General features: G+C 41.7%; 1 protein-coding gene across 2 annotated transcripts in view; it reads left to right on the forward strand.

Moving 5' to 3' along the window:
- SCAPER (S-phase cyclin A associated protein in the ER) overlaps window positions 1-18,270 on the forward strand; it is a 136,209-nt gene that overhangs the window by 102,657 nt on the left and 15,282 nt on the right. For both annotated transcript variants that reach the window (XM_041427672.1, XM_041427671.1), the window contains exons 27-29: window positions 1,180-1,335; window positions 10,535-10,772; window positions 13,777-13,926. In XM_041427672.1, the coding sequence (XP_041283606.1) occupies window positions 1,180-1,335; window positions 10,535-10,772; window positions 13,777-13,926 (544 nt within the window). The remainder of the gene's footprint in view (window positions 1-1,179; window positions 1,336-10,534; window positions 10,773-13,776; window positions 13,927-18,270) is intronic.

An 18,270-nucleotide genomic window follows, 5' to 3' on the forward strand; every position in this document is an offset into this window, starting at 1 on the left:
GGTGTCTGAAGGCAATTGCTTGCCCATGTCTTTTCAGTGAGGTGGAGGCACAGGATAAACAGCACTCTTCTGGTTTTGACAGGAGGTTTCTCCTGCTTCATAGGAGTGGAGGAAAACAGAAAGAAAATTAGAGGGGAAAGAAAGGGAGGTGATTACAGTGGACCTTTGTGTCCACAAAGAGAGTTGATCTCACTAAGTCAGCAGAATATGGTGGTTGAGAAGGGCTAAAGTCTGAGAAACTGGATGTTTGTGGTAGAAAAGGAAAGTAGGTAAAGTGAGGTGGTATCAGCAAAGTGATCAGCAAAGATTATGGAAAAAAAAACATCTGTCCATGGTTTAAGTGGAGTTGATAATGATCAAAGTGTGAGAGAACCTGCTGTGGACAGAGAGATCTTGCTACAAGGGTGAAGAGCAGATTTTTTGGACATATATTTCCAAGCTATTAGAAATTCAAAGAAGGAACTTCAGCAGTTGTGATCTGAGGATCAGCAATGATGATGTGGTTAACCCTAATAAAAAAGAAGGGAGTTTTCAGTTTAAAAAAAAAGTCACTACATGGTTTTCTCTATATTGAATTTGATTGAGTCCTGAGGAGGTTTTTTGATCCTGATCCTTCTATACTGATGGTAGAAGGTTGAGAATACTCTATTAGTCCCTGAGCTGTTGTGTATATGCATTTATAAGAGGGGAACAAAACCCAACAATTGGCCAGTGGTTGCTGTGATTTATGAATTGTTATAAAACATTATCTGGGTAACATCATTGTCTTCTTGAATTAGTGTGTTCTACAGAGTTTACCTCTTCATGCTAAAAAGAAATTGTGTTGTTGCAGAGCAATCAAGATTATTATAAATCATCTAATTATGGCAAAATTCCATTGTCCTCCTAGCAGTATGCTAAAATAAACATTTACAGTCATCTTTCTTGTACAGTATAATACAAATTATCCTACAACTCTCAGATCTCATAACAAAAACTCCTGATAGTCACAGACAGCCAGATCTGAAGTTATTGTAATTGAAATTGTTTTATTGAACCCTTTCAGAAAGAGTATTTGAGTGATCACAACCTGCTTTTTGAGTGGTTTGATAGCAGATAAGCAAAAACTGGTTCTTTTGCAAAGTTACCAAAACTGTTGTGGAACTGTTTTTTGTAATCCGCTTTTTCCTGTGTTTGTAGTTACGTGGTGAACATAGGCCTGGTGGACAAGCTGTGTTGCTGTTTCCTGTCAGTTCAAGGCCCTGTTGATGAGAACCCCAGTGTAGCAGGTTTCCTGCAGAGCGCCACGGCAGTGCTGCATGGGATGTGCCAGCTGTGCTTGGCTCTCAGTGGAAGGTGGGTGCACTTCCTCTGGCACCTCAGAACATGTTGCTCAGGCTGGGGCCTCCTGCTGAGGCTGCCAGCCAGAACTGTGAGACACACAGGGACAGAAACATGCTGGACATTCCCTCTGCTCACCCTCTTATCAGCAATCTGTCATGAGTTACCTGCACTGAGCCTGCTTCTTATAAGCCATCTATCAGGGCTGAAAACTTTGCTTCCTTTACTCATCATTCCACACAGGCTTTTATCACTGATACTTTGAAGTGTCCAGTCTCAAGGCCTTCAAGAGGTATTTTATTGTCAGCTAAAATAAACTGTTAATTGATTTGTCTCTAGAGCAGCCTAATTCAGCTCTTGCTCTTTAAAATACCACTGTCAGTACGGGAATTCTATTTTCCGTAAAGAAAGCTATTACTAGATTTGTCAGGGAATTTTCTAATGCAAAATGCTTGTTGTTGTAACCTAACCAAGGCTGTGGGAAGTGTGCATGAGGGTTTTTGCCTGCCAGCAAATCTAGACTTCTGTGGTCTGCAGTGTAGGACGGCCTGACAGTCTTGGGGGGAGTCAAAATTTCAGAGCTTTGGGCTGCACTGACTAGAACCTACCACACCATTACTGTTACACATTACAGGAAAAATCAAGGCAGGCAGAACTTCACAATGCATTCCTGAAGGGTAAAATGATTCTAGGGTTGAAAAACTAGAGCTAATAAAACATAGGATAAGAAACAAAGCTGTAGGTAAGAGCTGTAGCTGGTAGCTAGAGACACAAACACATGGAAAAAGAACTGCAAGAAATACGAGCCCAAAGAGACCATCCCAACTTACTGAAATTTCCCTTTCTGAAAGCTGCCAACTTGGCATTTTAAATTCCAGCAGAGCACTGCCAGAAGTCAAATACTCACTAAATAAAATAATAAAAACATCACCCTTCTGTTAGTAGAATAATAGTTCTAGCTCAGAGTGAGTAATACAATATTTGCAATTTCTGTAGCAGGCACACACTTCACCAAAATATAAGAGATCTTTGCACTCCAAAATAGCACAGCACTGCACATGTACATCCATCAAGAACATCTGTTCTTTGTAGCACCAGAACAATTTTGGGGGGTTGAGTGTTTTTCTTCACAGTTACACCAAGAAGTATCTGATCCTACCATCTCCATAAACAGCAACGCTCTGGATTTTATCCAAAGGTGCTGGTTGTTCGTGATTGCAGGTTAGATTGTTCATTTGAGCATGAAAATAAATGAGAGGAATGAACCTGGAGATTTCAAAACTGTTGTCTTTCACTTCAAGATCAAAAGCCTTGATGTAACTGATTAGAAGGGCAATTTAAATCACATGTCTTTCATCACCTGAGCCCCCTGTCATTTAAGCAGTGTATGCAGAGTGTAATTCTGTCTTGTTACAGAAGTCCTCAGTGGTGGAGGTGATTTAAATGGAAAAAGGTAGTGCCAAGCACAGATTAAGGTGGCAGAAACAGAGCTCAAATTTATTGAATCCTTAAATACATCGCACTACACTAATACATGATGTTTGATACCTGATTTGCAGCACAAAAGGCAGCCCCTCTGTGAGAAATACAGAAATACTCTTTCATTCCTGGTGAATGGTGGTGGTGGCACTGCAGCCTTTGCAGTGAGCTTTTCTCTCTGTCCAGCTCAGCTGATCCAGGCTTGAGCACCAAGCCAGCCTGTCTGTAACAGCCCTCTGTCCATCCCAGCCACTCTGATCAGCCAAGGGCTGAGCTTGTTACTGAGATTTGAGGAGCCCAGGAAGTATTTCAAATACTTCAAATATTTCAAGAAGTTTTGCCAAATTAATGGCAGGCTTTCACCATTGTTGCAAGAGCAGTTTTAAAATGTTCTTTTCATATATTCTCCTATATAAGATGGGTCCAGGTTGGAAACTTCTTTATGCTCCTCAGTGGTAGCCAGGGGATGGGGATATAAAATCAATGTGGTTTTTTTCAGTAGAGCTTTTTCAGGCTGTTTTCTGTCACACAGCAGTTGTCATTCCATGTGACATCCTCGAGGGTGCTGTGGCAGTGCTGTCTGGCCTGTGTGCAGATCTCAGCACACAGCAGTGAGTGGCATAGTGGGAAGCTGACACAGGACAGGAAATACTGGCTGGGGTACCAGGAACCACCTCAGGGCTCAAACCACCCCAGCACAACTGGAGAACCCTCTGTGAGCTGTGGGATCCTTCTCCTGTGCATTCAGATCCCACCAGGTTGTAGGGAACTGTAGTGCAGCTGTAATTGCCATATCCCCAGAGGGCCAGAAGTTCTTGTTTAAAACTCAGGTTTTAAACAATGAAAAGATCCAGTCCTGTGGGTACAAAGTATGTTTGGCCATTTCTGGTGCTCTGAGGTAGGAAGAGCTGCCAATCTAGACTTTCATGTCTTCCTCAAAAGCACATCTTATAAAACTCCAAAATCAGCAGAGCATTTCCAAACCAAGCTCTGAACTGATACCCAGTGTGTACTTGGACAGTTCCTTCATGGAAAGATTCTGTAGGCAGTGGAGAGATCTCAGTCAAGTCCCTCTCTGCATTTGCCTCTACATGAGGCAAGGTGTCACAACAATAATGATTATTAGAGAACAGCCTCAAATTATTTGAGATATATATATATATAAATCAACATTATGTTTTAAATGAGGTCTCTGGTTGATATAATGTAGATGGTAAAATTTTAAGACATGAATTAAGAGACTTCTTTTATTACTGTGGTAGACTTTTAGGAATAAAAAAGTCCAAAATCATGGAGTTAGATACAGTAAAGAAAAGTCTTACTAATGTAGAAACATAAATTGGAGGATTTTCAATTTTAAAATCATAAAATGTTATTGAAATAAGGGAATCTATTCTGAACATATGTTATAAACATACCCTATTATAAGAGAGGGATTTTCTTTTCATTAATGATCAAGGTCTTTAAAAAAGATTTAACTTTGATATTGATCTTACTTTTCAGATTATCATTTTTGATACTGGCTAATAAATGGTTGATTGATTCTTTTAATTGAAATTTAGCTGTGGATGGAATAGCACATTTCCAAACACCATGGAATACATATAAAAGAACAATTGTTGAAAACCTTAATAACTTGTTATCTTGTTTCAAGCTTGTTTTGATACTTTTTGTCCTCTTCTCTTACCCAGTGATATCATTGAGGGTGACTTGAGACCTCCAACTGGAAGTCCCATTTTTCTGATGCTGTTTTGCATCTACAGCTAACAGTGGAGGTGGGAGCTCCTTCGTCCCTGATGAGTTTTAAAAAAAATGGTGCATGAGAGCTGAAAACAGGGCATTGTCCCTTATTGTTTGTAGGGAGAAATCAGAAAATGCAGCAGGTCTGAATATTGAGCTCTCTCTGCTGAGCAGATGAACTGGCTTTTGATACTTAGACTTGAAAATAGTGACCCTGGTAATGCTTAACTGACTTTTGCTCCCCATTAGGAGTAACAGTAGCCAGAATTGAAAACAGACATTTTAATTAACCTGAAATAAAGCAAAATATTAAATATACTTTATATGGAATAACAATGGGTTGTGTGGCCATAGAGACCTCTTGAAATCTGTGTGGAATTGCAGAAGTCCAGTAGCAATGCTCAGGATGACAGCCCTGTTTTCCAGAGTGTGTCATTGTAAGTATGAGAGATTCAAGGCCTGTTTTGGGCCCTCAGGTCCTGACTGCACATCTGGAATGTGCCTGGCTTGTACCCACAGGACAGAAAACAATGAGCAGGCCTGGAATGCAAGGAGCATTAATAAAGGCATGGCCCTGCTGCCTCAGCTCAGCCTGTCCTAAAAGCAGGGGAAACACTAAGTGAGGATCTCCATGGCAGGTCCTTTATCAGCACAGCAAAGGTTTTGCTTGTGTGCCTGTTCTCCTGTGCTGCCCAGTGCTCATCCAGCCTAGATCCCATTTTCCCTGATTGTCTGGACCTGCGGTAGCTGTCCCAGGAGTTCAGTTGTCCTCTGTGGAGGGCTAGAGTTAATGCCTTGTTTCACTTTTGCCCTTGAGTGTGAGTGAAGAAACTCTCACTGCCACAGAGTTAATGCTGGGGAAACAAAGGGCAGCAGTGCAGGGTGAGAGTCAGTCACTGGGGCAGAATGTTCTCCCCAGGAGCAGGGCAGTAGAGAGCAATAACACACACACAAGGAGGATATTGCATTGTGCTTAATGGAATATTACAAATAACAGTCCCTCCAATTACGTAGGTCCTTGGGAACACCAGCTGTTCAAAGGTTTTGCTGTTTTCTCTATTTCAGAATTGCCTTCAAGCTTTCTCGTTACCCCAGGAAAATGCAGAGCAGTGCAGTAATTAAATAGTTGCTGTTCTATCCCAAAGCAGTGGTAGGGTGTGTAAATGTGTGTCAGCAGCTGATGGAGCTGTGCTTAGCAGCTGCAGAGGCAGAAAGCTGCAGATGCAGGCTCTGAGCCAGGGAAGGGGTGCCTGTCCTGTCCCGGATGCACACGGCAGTGGGCAGGGCTGGGCTCAGTTCTGCTACAGTCATTAAGATAATGTCAGTTTTGGCTGCTGGATGGGGACTCAGATGCAAGTCTGTCTGATCCTTGGTTTTGCTTCTCACCACTTCCAAGGGCCAGCAGCTCCAGCCAGTGGTGTTAAACTAACTCCAGCTTGTGTCTGAAGTTACTGGAAGGCTTCAGTTCATCACTTCTGTGCAGCACCGCAGTCCCTGCTTGACAGTGGGAATTGCAGCAAGGTCTGACAGGTGCTAAATACTTCCTTGTTCTTCTTTTATTATCATTTGGCCTCTTTATTTTGACATCTCTTTCTAAATAAAATAATTTAGAAGCAAAAAGTACTGATGATAGTTTTTAAATCCTAATAATAAAAAGCCCCAACAGATTATATTCTAAGCCTCTTGGAAACTCATGTTTTCATTTCACTCCATGTTTTTAATCAGGAGTATATATTTCAAATATACAAACATTATAATGTATACCCTTAGAGAGGCTTGTCTGATTGTTAGCTCAGCCAGTTTTTAAAACAATATATTTTAAGATATAAACATTTTGCTCATATTGAAGCTTGGAGAAATTGTAGTTTTATACTTGTTCTGCAGAGTATGCTGTTTCTTATCAAGCCATATTAAACTCCTGTTTTTAATAAATAGTGGTGTATTTTAAGCAACAAAGTAACACTGCTTAGTATCTTTCTTTCTTTCTTGTGATGGATATATGCACATTTTTTAATTCTTAAACTCTTTTTGTAAGTCATAGATCACAGACCAATTCCTGAGGCCCCTTGATGGCCAAGGTAAAAATCACAGTGGCAACCCATAATGAAAAGTCTGTGCATTTCATTAAACTTTTTTTTTTTTTTTGAAGATCATGCAGGTTGTTTGACTGTAATAGAAATATTTGTCTGTTTTTCTGTGTTTATATTTAACACATAATTATTGTGACTGGTAAAGTTTAAAAGCCTGTTTGTTTTCCCAGCTCTGTCAACCAATGTTAAAGATCCAGTGGGTCTTACTTCCCTTCAGGGATTAATTGAAGGGGTTTTGTCCATAGTGACTATTTTGCTTTTGCAGCTGTTACAGACTCAGAGACAAAATTTCTTTAAATAGGAGAATTAAGAGGAATTGCAGCTCTAGGAATCTGATCTCTTAACTTCAGTTGTGTAAAGTCTTATTTTCTGGTGTGACATTGTCATCTTATGTTATGAAGGTTTTTGGGGGATTTGCTTCAGTCTGTCCCAACAGAACTGAATTTTCATTTGGCTTATTTTTTGAGGTGAACTAAAAATCTGCTAAATGTATGAAACCCAGTGTTGTGCAGACTTGACAAAAATCACTCAGAGCAGTAGAGGCAGAGGTTCATGCTTTATTTTACATCATTTCACGTAGGTTTTTTTCTATTCTAAAGCCCACAGCAAGTACAAGTAACTTCTTTTACCTTTTTATTGTAAACATTTAGGCTTAAAGTAGTGGAACCAACAGTTCACTTCAACAGGAGCCAGTGTTCTGTTCACATACATGTTAGCTGTAGTACAGGCAACATCCAAAATAAATTCTTGTGGCAGTTCCTTCAATCCATCAAGTCTAAAAGACAGGTTTTTAATTACTTTTTAAGAGTTTTGTTCAATACAAACTTCTGCACAAACTTGAAAATTTTTCACCTTTTCTGTGAAAAAACCAATGCTTGCATTTAGCTATTTTACAATTGACTTTTTAATGTGTATTTTGATTCATTCTCTGCCCCAGAGCAGCACAAAATGGTAAAAGGATTTCATCCAGCAATGTAAGCTTTCTCATATGGAATTGTTTAAAAATAATGATGGAGTGAGAGTTGAAAGCAAGCTAACTTTAACCTTTGGTAAAATTGGTCAATCTTCTGATTGCACAGAGTCAGAAAAAAATTCTGTGAGGTATCGTATCCAGTAATTAATTTGGGGTTATCATTTGACTGTGAGTGTACTTTTCTGTTTTGTACAGCTGAAAAAGCTAAGAGTGAAGTTAGAAAATACTAGTTGGCAGGAGGAGCTGTGCTCTCATGTGATCCTGTGTCAATAAACATTCTAGTTAGTGGAGTGTAACTAAGTGATGGTTAGCACATTTTGGCTACTGCATCCTGCAGAACAAATCCTTGGACACCAGAAGGTATTTTGGAGTGAGGGATACCAGGGAGCCCAGACCCACAGAGCAGAGCTGTGCACAGGGTGGTCCCAGAGCTGCCAGCTCTCCCTGCTCCTGCAGCCATCAGGTCTGTGCCTCCCTCCCAGGCAGGCTGATGTGCCAGCACACCTGGAACTTTGCAGCAGGGATCTCCAAAGGCACAGCTGGCAGAGCCAGGTGATGGCTCAGGAAGTGTCTCTGCTGGCTCCATTCACACACACTCACTTAGAGACCACAGAGCTTCAAAATGAAGATTTGGGGCATGGAATCCAGGCATAGGGAAAGCAAAGCCCTGCCATAAATTGTTGTGCAGCGTAGCCCCACCCAAACACACTTAGAACTCTAGGGGTTTTTTCCACTTTTTATTCTTTGTGGAGTAAATCTTAGGGTCTTAAGGACAACAGACACAACTATGTTGCTTTTGTTCTTCTTACTGTGCTTTACTAAAGATCTGATTCTTCTGTCACAGACTTGTGGACTACTTCTGCAGTGTGGAGTGGTTTTTGTGCTGCATAGGTGTCCCTGAAGTAGGCCTGGGACATTGATCCTGGGGGTAGCAGCAGAGGGTACAACACTGAATAGCTTTTTCAGCAGCACTGAATATTCACAGACTGTAAATAGAAATAACTCAGAAATGGTACCCATAAGTGCTAATTTCAGATGAGACCACTCCTTACATCATCTGACCTACTGCTTTGTAAAGGTGCAGATGTGAGGGGACAGTGGTGGAAACAGACGGGTGCCAGCAGAGCAAGTTGTGTACAGCCCAAATACTGTCCTGTCATACTCAGCTGAGCTCGGGGCTGCTCTGGGACCTGGGGAAGGCAGGTTCAGCATCCTGCTCTGCCTCTTTCCCTCCTGTGGTCCAAGGAAGTGATGGAGGGCTGCTAACAGACAGCAATTCTCATGGACAGACATTGCTTTGGTAAGGTGGTGCTTTCTTGCCTGCTCTATTTGCTTCACTAGGAGGAGTGAAAATGACAAAACAAGGTGATGGTTGCCAAAACTTGGTCGTTGCTGAGCTCATGGTTTAGTTTCTCTGTTGAAGAAGTCTGTCTGCAATTGTAAAAAGCAGGATTAGTCAGTCTGCCTAGAATCTGTGTTGGAAATGTCACTGGAGGCAGTGTTTGTAACAGAGGAGTGCAGGGTGCTCCTGGTACAGATACAGGAGAGGTTGTTGAGAGCTGCTCTAGTCAAGGGAAAGCTCCTTCCTGGCTCTGCTCAACAGGAATATTCTGAGCCCTCTGAGTGCCTGCTCTTTGCTTTCTTAAACTGAGGTCTTCAAACTTGCAGATTATTTTAGAAAATGGTTCTGATTTTCACATCCATTTCCTTTGCTTTTAGTAGTTATAAAAGGGAAAAATACCCTCAAGTTATCCTTTTGTAATGTTTTCTCATATAATCTGTTATATTTTCCTTTAATTATAACAAGGAATCATATATACACTCAATATTTGCAGTCTCCTTTGATATTGACACTTCCTTCTTTCCTTCTTTTTTTTTTTTCCTTTTTTTTTAAAGATGGAAGCATAGTAGATGAGGTAAAAACCAGTCCTTGATGTAGCATGTGTTTACTGGTTGATGTGTTTCATTATTTTAGTGTTTCCTTTGATTACCAATATTGACTAAATGTGTTTCCAAAATGAAATTCATGTAATTTATGTTATGGGTTTGAATTAGAATCAGAGAATATAAAACTTGCTGAATTATTCTGGGACTTCACTTTGTGCTTGCCTACCCTCCCCACATTATTTAGCCTCCAGGGTAGTGATATTCTGAGTCTTCCTTAATCGTTGTCCTGCATAATCTTCTGGATTATTAATAGTGTAAAAAAACATGAGTGGTAAAACTCATGAAGGATTATGTGAAGTGTTTTTGGAAGTCTGGATGTAAGAATGGAAAAGGCAGTCCTGAGTTACTTGCCTGTCTGTGCTGATATCTGAGATAACCAAAAACCTTCTCCATTATTTTATGCGCGCACCCAAAAGGTGGCAAAGAGACCCAGTTCCCGCGTGCACGAGCTGTGCTGGTTTGTGCTTGCTCGTGCTTTGCTGCCCTGCTGCAGTCTCCCATAACAGCATCTGACTGAAGTAAGCAGCAGAGTGTTTTCCTACTGCTCCACACTTCATCCTTAAATTCCTGCAGACCCATTTGATTAAGATCATATGTTCCCAGTAACTTACTTCGCTACTTAGGTAGGCAGTTTGTTCCAGTGCCTGCAGCCCATCACTGTGGCAGGAGAAGCTCCAGGGAGTTCTCCCACTGCTGCTGGCTGCTATTGCAAGCAGCAAAGGTGGGAGCAGGCTGCTGACCCGAGGCAGGGCTTGCATGGAGCCCCTGTGCGCTCCCAGTGTCCGCAGGCTCTGCGCTGGTAGCAGGAGCACGGGCACAGGATGCGAAGCAAGATCCTGCACAACACAGCTGCGCTGCAATTAGAGAGAGCGCGAGGCGGTGCCCTAATTATTGCCAGTATTTTCTGGAAGCGCTGTGGTTTCCTGGCGCTCGAGGCACCAGGTTTGCCTGGCTCCCAGCTGAGTGTTTCTCCGGTCCCCCGCAGGTCGTGCAGCGTGTTCGAGAGCGGCCGGCAGGAGCCCACGGGGCTGAGCGCAGCCCTGCAGGCCACGGACCTGGTGGGGGTCCTGCACATGCTCTACTGCGTCCTGTTCCACGGCTCCATCTCGGATCCAAACTCAGCCAGCCCCAAGGACAGCTACGCCGCCAGCACCGTCCAGGTGGCCATCCAGAGTTTGCGCTTTTTCAATAGCTTTGCTGTTCTTGACCTGCCTGCCTTCCAGGTAACAGATGTTTTAAAACTTCTCTTAGTGGGAAAATGTTAATTATTGATTGTGTCTTTGAACTAAGTTTTGTCTTTAAGATGTTAGTTATTGAAGGAATTTTTAAATGTTAGATTTCGTGCATAAAATCTCTAACTATTGTTATGTGTACCATATAGCTGTGGCTGATGAATTTAACCAAAAAGTGGACATTTAGAATACTTTAAATGCTGAATCCAATCCATTATGTTTTCTAACTTCTTTTTTACTTGTTTCTAGCATAGTGCTTTTTATATTTATTAAGACCCAAAAGTGTAAAAAGGAGAATCTTAGTCAAAAGGATGAAATAACAGTTTTTCTTATGTGAAAGGATTCGCTTGTATCATAACCACATACTATATTTTCCAGTGCTTTCAGGGACCACTTGATTTAAGATTGTGCAGCTGAAACTGATAATCGCTTGATATAATTTCTTTAGCAAGTCAAGTTTTGTTGACCAAAAATCAGAAAATATGTTTTCATAATTTTTATTAAATTAAAAAGTTTTAAAAGCTGCATTTTGAGTCCTGAGAAGGACTGCTTACCTTTGTCTGTGAACAGAGTTCAAGTGTAAATGAATGATTTTGCCATACAAATACTGGTATATTTCTCAGGTAAGCTGGTAAAGTTGTATTGCTAATATAAAACACCTGTCAGAAGGCATTGCTTTGAAAACACATTTAGCAGCATTGGTCTTACACAATTCAACAGAACGGGTTTCTTTTTCATTTAATGTGTAATTTGTAGTATGCTGTACCACACTCTCCATCTGAAATCATTAAATTCAATGAGAGCTTTTCACAAGTGAAGAATTTAGTGTGGCTCCTTCACTTGGTGTTTCTTGCCATGGACTTTCAGTACGTTTGGTGTCATCTGCAACAAAGACTTCTGTGTGCAGCAGAGTTCATCTGCACCTGCAGCACCAGTCCAGGCAGGGTTTCTTTGCAGAGACAGAAGCAGGTTATTGACTGCAGTTTGATTACAGGCTATACTGAATGCATTTCTTTCTGTCAGTCAAGGCAGTTCCCTCCTACCCCTCGTTCAGCACCTCTGGGTTTGGGACAGACTGGCTGTTTATGTGTTGCTGTAGGTGTTACAGGTGCATGCCAGAGTCAGCCTTGAACTGGAGCAGTACAGTTTGCAGGGGAGCTGTAGCAGATCACACTGGCTGGAGGGCTGCTCCCTGCTATCCCGAGAAATTGCTGTTCATTTTTAAAACACCATCTCCTGCTTTCCCTGTCTGTATTTATCCCCCTACCCATGCCTTTACATCCCAGCACTTAAAAGAAACAGTCAGCATTAACTTCCAAACCCCATGGTCTGTGTTAGTCTGTCCTACCTAAAGTGGTGCAAGTCAGTAACTATCGCATGAAGGGTGGCCAGAACCCCAGCAGTGGGAGCTGCTTCTCTCAGTTCTTGGACACAAGGCTCTCTCAGGAGGTGTCCAGCTGTTTGCTGGACTGTGGGCATGGTGTTGTTTGTGATGGACAGGCACCCTGGGGTAGCCTCCACAGCTCTCCCTTGCCGTGCATTGATGTGATTTGTTTCTGTGGTGTTTAAAATAACATCCACCTGAGGCAGTTTGCTGGACACTGACCCCGTGGGCCATGGCAGGCTGGCAGAAAGAAGAGGAAAGAGCCTCCTGTGTGATCATTATCTCTAAGGAGTAGTTTTGTCACAGATTGGTAGGACTGTGAAATAGGAGGTTCTGATTAGTAGAAGAGGTCTGGTATTCTCGAGTTTGTATTAGCACAGATGGCTCATGGGTATATATTTCATTTAATTTGACAATATAAACAATTGAAAGATGGTAGTGAGAAACAGCACAGGGTCCTGAGGTGATATTAATTCTGGCTAAAAAGGAAGCATAGTTTCCTTGAAAAATTAGTTTAACTTTTATACACAAACTCAGGTGCCCTTTGACCTCTTGTTATCAGTGGAGGTTAAACCCAGAGTACTGGGTCACAACATGCACAGACAGCACTAATTAAATAAGGATGGACCTGAGAACATGGCATTTACATGACATAAAGCAGTGAATGGTGGCTGTATTGGGCATTAAATTTTGAAAATACACTGACTTACCAGAATGCTTGAAGTTCAAGATCGAAAGCATCCACAGCTGAGCCTGGTTCCATTGTCAAGGATCCTGCTTTTGCTGGGTGTATTTGGAATTCAGCAGGACTAAACTATGCCCCAGCCTGGGATTTATGTATATGTATTTACCACAGGATACAAAGTGGAAAATAAAGAAAACTCTGAAATGAAAGAGATTTTCTCAGGCCTGCACTGCTGTTTCATTAGAGTTAGGAGACTGTCATGCTCATTCCTTGTGCTTTAGTTTTCCCCTTTGACCCTGTGTCGCTCTGTCTGCTTGACATGTTTATTAAATAGAGGCTGTAGGCTGCACAGATAAAATCTAATTCTGAATCTCCACGTTACAGCTATTTGCCTACTTTTAAAAAACATCCCAAGAAGCTTTGCAGCTGAGTGTTCTCTCCTTTTGGATGTTTCTAACTTTTTGTAATGTTTGAAAAGTCATTATTTGTTATTAATCATTGTATTCTATTTAGAGCGTGAGTTATTAATGAGAAATGCATTTTGCTCTGTTGCAGAAATGAAGATGGTTTGGTTTCTTTTGCTTATTTCTAAGATATATTACTAAATATTCCTGGATCATGTAATGTATGTCAAATGAAATGGTCAACCTAATGCTACAGTGAATGTCAAATAAGCAGAATCCAGTTTTTCCTGTGTCCCTTGAAAATTTGAATTTATTCTTGCTTCTGTGGCTTTTAATATTATATTCCAGTTGTGAACAGTAAGCAGCTGAAAAAAGAGATCTGATTGTGGCCTTTCACAAGGAAAAACTTAGTCTGTACTTTGCAAAAACACCCCAGAAGGGTGCAGTTGGTGTGTGTGCAATTCACACAAGTTCTAAAACATACTGCTGGAATGTGATCTTGTTTCTTGGTCTGTTTTCCAGTCGATTGTGGGAGCTGAAGGGCTGTCCCTGGCCTTCAGACACATTATCAGCTCCCTGCTGTGGTACTGCTCTCAGCATACCTGTGAAGGATTGCTGCACGAAGTCATCATTTGTGTGGGCTACTTCACTGTAAACAACCCAGATAACCAGGTAAGGCAAATGGAGAAGGGGATCAGAAGTTATCAAGGGCACATTTTGTCATGGGTCTCTCATTTAGTCAGGAAGCTCATCCCTTCAGCATTGGTTTTGAAGCACTTGGGATTCCTGTGAGCACAAACGGATGTGTTTGCAAAAGAGAAGCTGAAGTTGTGTGTTAAGACAAAGACATTTAATTTTGTGTGTCCATAAGCAAACTCCATCTGTAGTTCTTGTGCTGCCATGGTATTGATTTGAACTGGCCTTGCACGCTGCCAAGCATACTTAGCCACTGATATTTTTAATTCTAAGTTAGCTTCACATCAGCTTGGTCAGATGGTTGTGGTACCCAAGTTAAACCTTTTAAAAGCCAACTAAGCTACTCTCCCATGAAGACTTGTCCTTGGATGCCAATGTGGCTGTCTCCCTGCTTGCCAGTGCTTGTGTTTGAGCCATTCTTCTCCATGAATCTTTCCAGTCATAAACTAAATGCCCTATTCAAGAAACAGTGGAAATTACCCTTTAGCTTCCTTGACTGTTGCCCACTTTTGCCACTGGACTCTGTGACCTCTCTTACTGGCTTATAAAATAACACAGACACAAAACTCAAAAATTATTTCAAATGTATTGGTCTTAAAGATCTCCTGGTTTCCTCAGCTTATATGTAGCATCTCAGGGTGTATTGGGCAGGGCAGGGCTTGGCACTGGCTCTTGGAATATGAGAAGTTGACTCTGAATGTGTAGGTGCCCACATGTTGGGTACAGTTCAGCTGAATGCTGTATTTTGGGAAGGTACTCACTGTGTTCTCTCTCTGTGCTTGTTCCCTGTTCTGCTCAACTTTTGGGATGGGGGTTCAGGGTGAGGATCTCAGTGCCCTCAGTTCAGCTGATGAGCAGGAGGAAGTGTTAAAACTTGTCAGGAAGGGTTTTAGAGAAAAGCTGCTCTATAGCATTCTTATAGTTATTGACTATAATTGGAGCACTGAAATATCTTAAAGCAGACAGTGCTGTCACAAGTATTATATAATTATATAGTGGTGTTTCTGTGGGATGAGCCACAGCTGGAGGGAGGATGCTGCAGCCTCCCTACCCTGGGTGACCAAAATCCCACTCAGGATCTGGGGTCATTTTTAACCCTGTGTGGTGCTGCTGCCATTTTGAGTCCCTCTGCTGCCCGACGGGTCGAGCTGGCTCCCAGAAGTGCCAGCAAACCGTGGTGTCTTCTCTCTGCAGCTCAGCTATTTCTGTTCTGGCATACAAGTCCAAACAGATGTGATTCATTGCATGGAGGACTTGGCACTGCAGGAGCAGTGCTGCAGAGGGGTTCCCTGCAGCACAGGGGATTCCTGCAGCACAGAGTCCTGCAGCACAGAGGGGTTCCCTGCAGCACAGGGTTTACAGCAGCACAGGGGGTTCCTGCAGCAAAGGGAGTTCCTGCAGCACAGAGTCCTGCAGCACAGGGGGTTCCTGCAGCACAGGAGTCCTGCAGCAGAGTGTACAGCAGCACAGGGTCCTGCAGCAGTGCCAGCCTGCCGTGCCAGCAGTGCCAGTGCCTGGGAAGCTCTGGCTGGGGGCAGTGGGCACTGGGCCCTGGGGGGTGCCTTGGGCTGGGGCTGGGCTTCCCAGCTGGCTCCTGGAGCCTTCAGCTTGTGCTCTTGGGGCTGAAGGTGGCCTCTGCAGCTCTCAAAGTCAGGTTTAGGGTTTCAGTCAGACAGCATGCTGTGTCAGTCCTTTAAGTACCCTAAAAGCTCTCTTTTAGGGTGGTTTGCTTTGGAGGCACCAATGTCGGATGTCGTGACATTACATTTTATGTCATTTCTAATATTCCTCATTAACAGGATTTTACCTGAGGAAGAGACATTTGGGTTTGGCTTTTTTGTTTAGAAAAGCATTTTGAAAAACTGAAGCTTTCCTCACTCAGGTACTTGAAAAATACTGGAAAGGATTTTTAGTGAAAGGAAGTAATTTTTCTACCAGGCAAAGCGGTATGACTTGCTTATGGTCATTATTTTAAGGTGCTCTTTGTGTTGTGACTTCTACTAGACAGGCTGCTTTTCATGAAGAGGGAAGTTCTTTCTATTCATTCAGTTATGGTTTAATTTTTTATTATGTTAAGAGCTTCCAATTTTTTTCTTCCGTTGTTGATCATCTGGGGAGTCCTACTAAAAATAAAAAATTGGTCTCACAGTGAAAGTTTTCAAATAGTAGGCTTGAAGTCCTGGCAAGTACAGTGTAATAAAAATAGATACACTAGACTTGAGCTATGAAAACAAATTTCTGTAATGGCAGATAGCTCTATTTAGTATTTGAATCAACTTTAACTGAGTCCATAACTGACATATTTCAAGGCAGATTCAGGTTCTGCTTGCAGTCAAATGTGCTTTTGTTTAGAAAAATTTGTAGTTTAAAGTAATTTCCTCTCTAAATTTGTATTTTCTATTGCAAATGGAAGTATGTTTCATTCCTTTCAATACTCAAAACAGAAAAGGACAAACAGTTGTTTGGAGTTTTCAGCATCCCTTTTTGTGGTTCCTTTGTCCATCCACATCAACAGATAAATATCCAAAGCAGCATACTGGAAGAAGGAAAAAAGGGCAACTTAAGAAAAATAAAAAAGCAAAGCAGTTCCCCAGTTTGGAGAAGAGATAGATTTCTAAAACAGAAATGTTACAGCCTGTCAACCTTAGCACTGACCTTCTGTAGTAGTACTGTGATTTAAGTAAGTGAACTACTACCACTATGCAGTCAAAATCATAAGAGGGCAATTTCCTAAATATTTCGCATTCATAGAACAAAATCTTCCAAGAGCATCATATGCCAGTCATTTAGTATAATACAGGTTTGGCTTCATTTGTTATGCTGTCTGTAGAAGTCTTTAGAGTTAGTTGAGTAGCAGATGAAGAAGGAAGGAGGAAAGTGCTTTTCTCTTGTGCAGCTTGGAGCCTGAGATTCCCCAGCTCCAGGAGCCCTCACCCCTCCTGCTGGGTCCCACACAGAGGCTCTGCCTGGGCTCCCACTTGGTGTTTGCACCACGCCTGGCTCTCGGGCCAGCCCCAAGTGATTCTGTCGAGGAGCACTGAGGACAATGGATTCCTGAGGAACACATTCCTGAGTGTTTTGATAGTGCTTGCTCTGTTTATTTTAAAAAGGCTGTGATTTTGCTGACTCTGCCCACATATAATATATTAGTAATATTCCCTTCCTTCGTTCCTATTTTGTTTTAACATTCATAAAGCTGTTCCAGGGCAGCTGCTGTCACTGAAGAAATAAATCAGTTATGGAAGTGCAAACTGCAGAAGGCGAGGAGTGTTTCTTTAATATTTGAAGCTTTGCAAGGCCAGTGGTGAGGCCTGAGCTGCCCTGTCTGTTCTGTATCCGTACGTGAGCTCGTGTTTGCTGCGGAGCCAGGCAGCCCCTGCTCACAGCCCAGCGTCACTGGGCATCTGCTCCTTGGAGGGACAGCAGGGAAGAGGGATTCTCTTGTTCTGGCCACCGTTCAATCTGCTGCTGTACAAAAACAGGTCCCATGACACCCAGGATGGACATGTAAAGCTGAACTGTGTAATAAAAATAATGTCCAATCTTTCAATAGCCGACCCTACCATATCAGACTGTAGAATTACAGTTTCTAATTAAAATATTCTTGTTAATTTAAATTACCCTTCTATTTTATTACATTTTTATTCCCTTTTATTGTTTGATTTAATTAGTATAATGAATATAATTAGCATGTGCTGTCAACTAACCTTATTTACATATTATATTGAATAATTGAATGTGGTCCTGTAATTAAATTAACAGGAATGACAGATGATTTGCTTTCTTTCACATTGCTGCATTGGGAATAGAAATCTTTCCATATTCATTGCAGTTAGGGAATATTTTTCATCTGAAAAGTCCTCACAAATCAGATCCTCAGACTCAGGGTCTTGCTGATAGGCTCCAAAAGAAGTTGCATTGTTCGTTTGCATTGCTATGCCTTTATTTAAATAAAAATAGCTTTTTGTTGTGCCAGTCTTTGGTACACACTGTATTTAGAGTGCTCTAGAAGAATCCCACCAGCTTTAAGAGTTTGTAAGATATTAACTGTATGCTTTTAGAAGATACTGTTGCTAGACTGCAAAATAAAATCTCTGTTGAAAGAGTTAGGAAAAAAGTGTGTGCAGCTTTTCAGAACTTTGTTGTAAAAATAAGCTTGTAGATAGAAGTAAAAAGTTCTCTCAGAAGTTTTTCAAAAATTTACATGCACACTATGTGTCCTTGAAGAAGGGATTTCATTCCCAGAAGTCTTCTAGCTGCATGTCTCACTTACTTCTCTGTCCAAACCCTCTGTCCTCAGACATTTGTGTCCATAGCAAG

The sequence above is a fragment of the Onychostruthus taczanowskii genome, unplaced genomic scaffold (genome assembly GCF_017590055.1).
Source record: "Onychostruthus taczanowskii isolate IOZ18803 unplaced genomic scaffold, ASM1759005v1 scaffold118, whole genome shotgun sequence".
In the NCBI taxonomy this organism is placed as follows: domain Eukaryota; kingdom Metazoa; phylum Chordata; class Aves; order Passeriformes; family Passeridae; genus Onychostruthus; species Onychostruthus taczanowskii.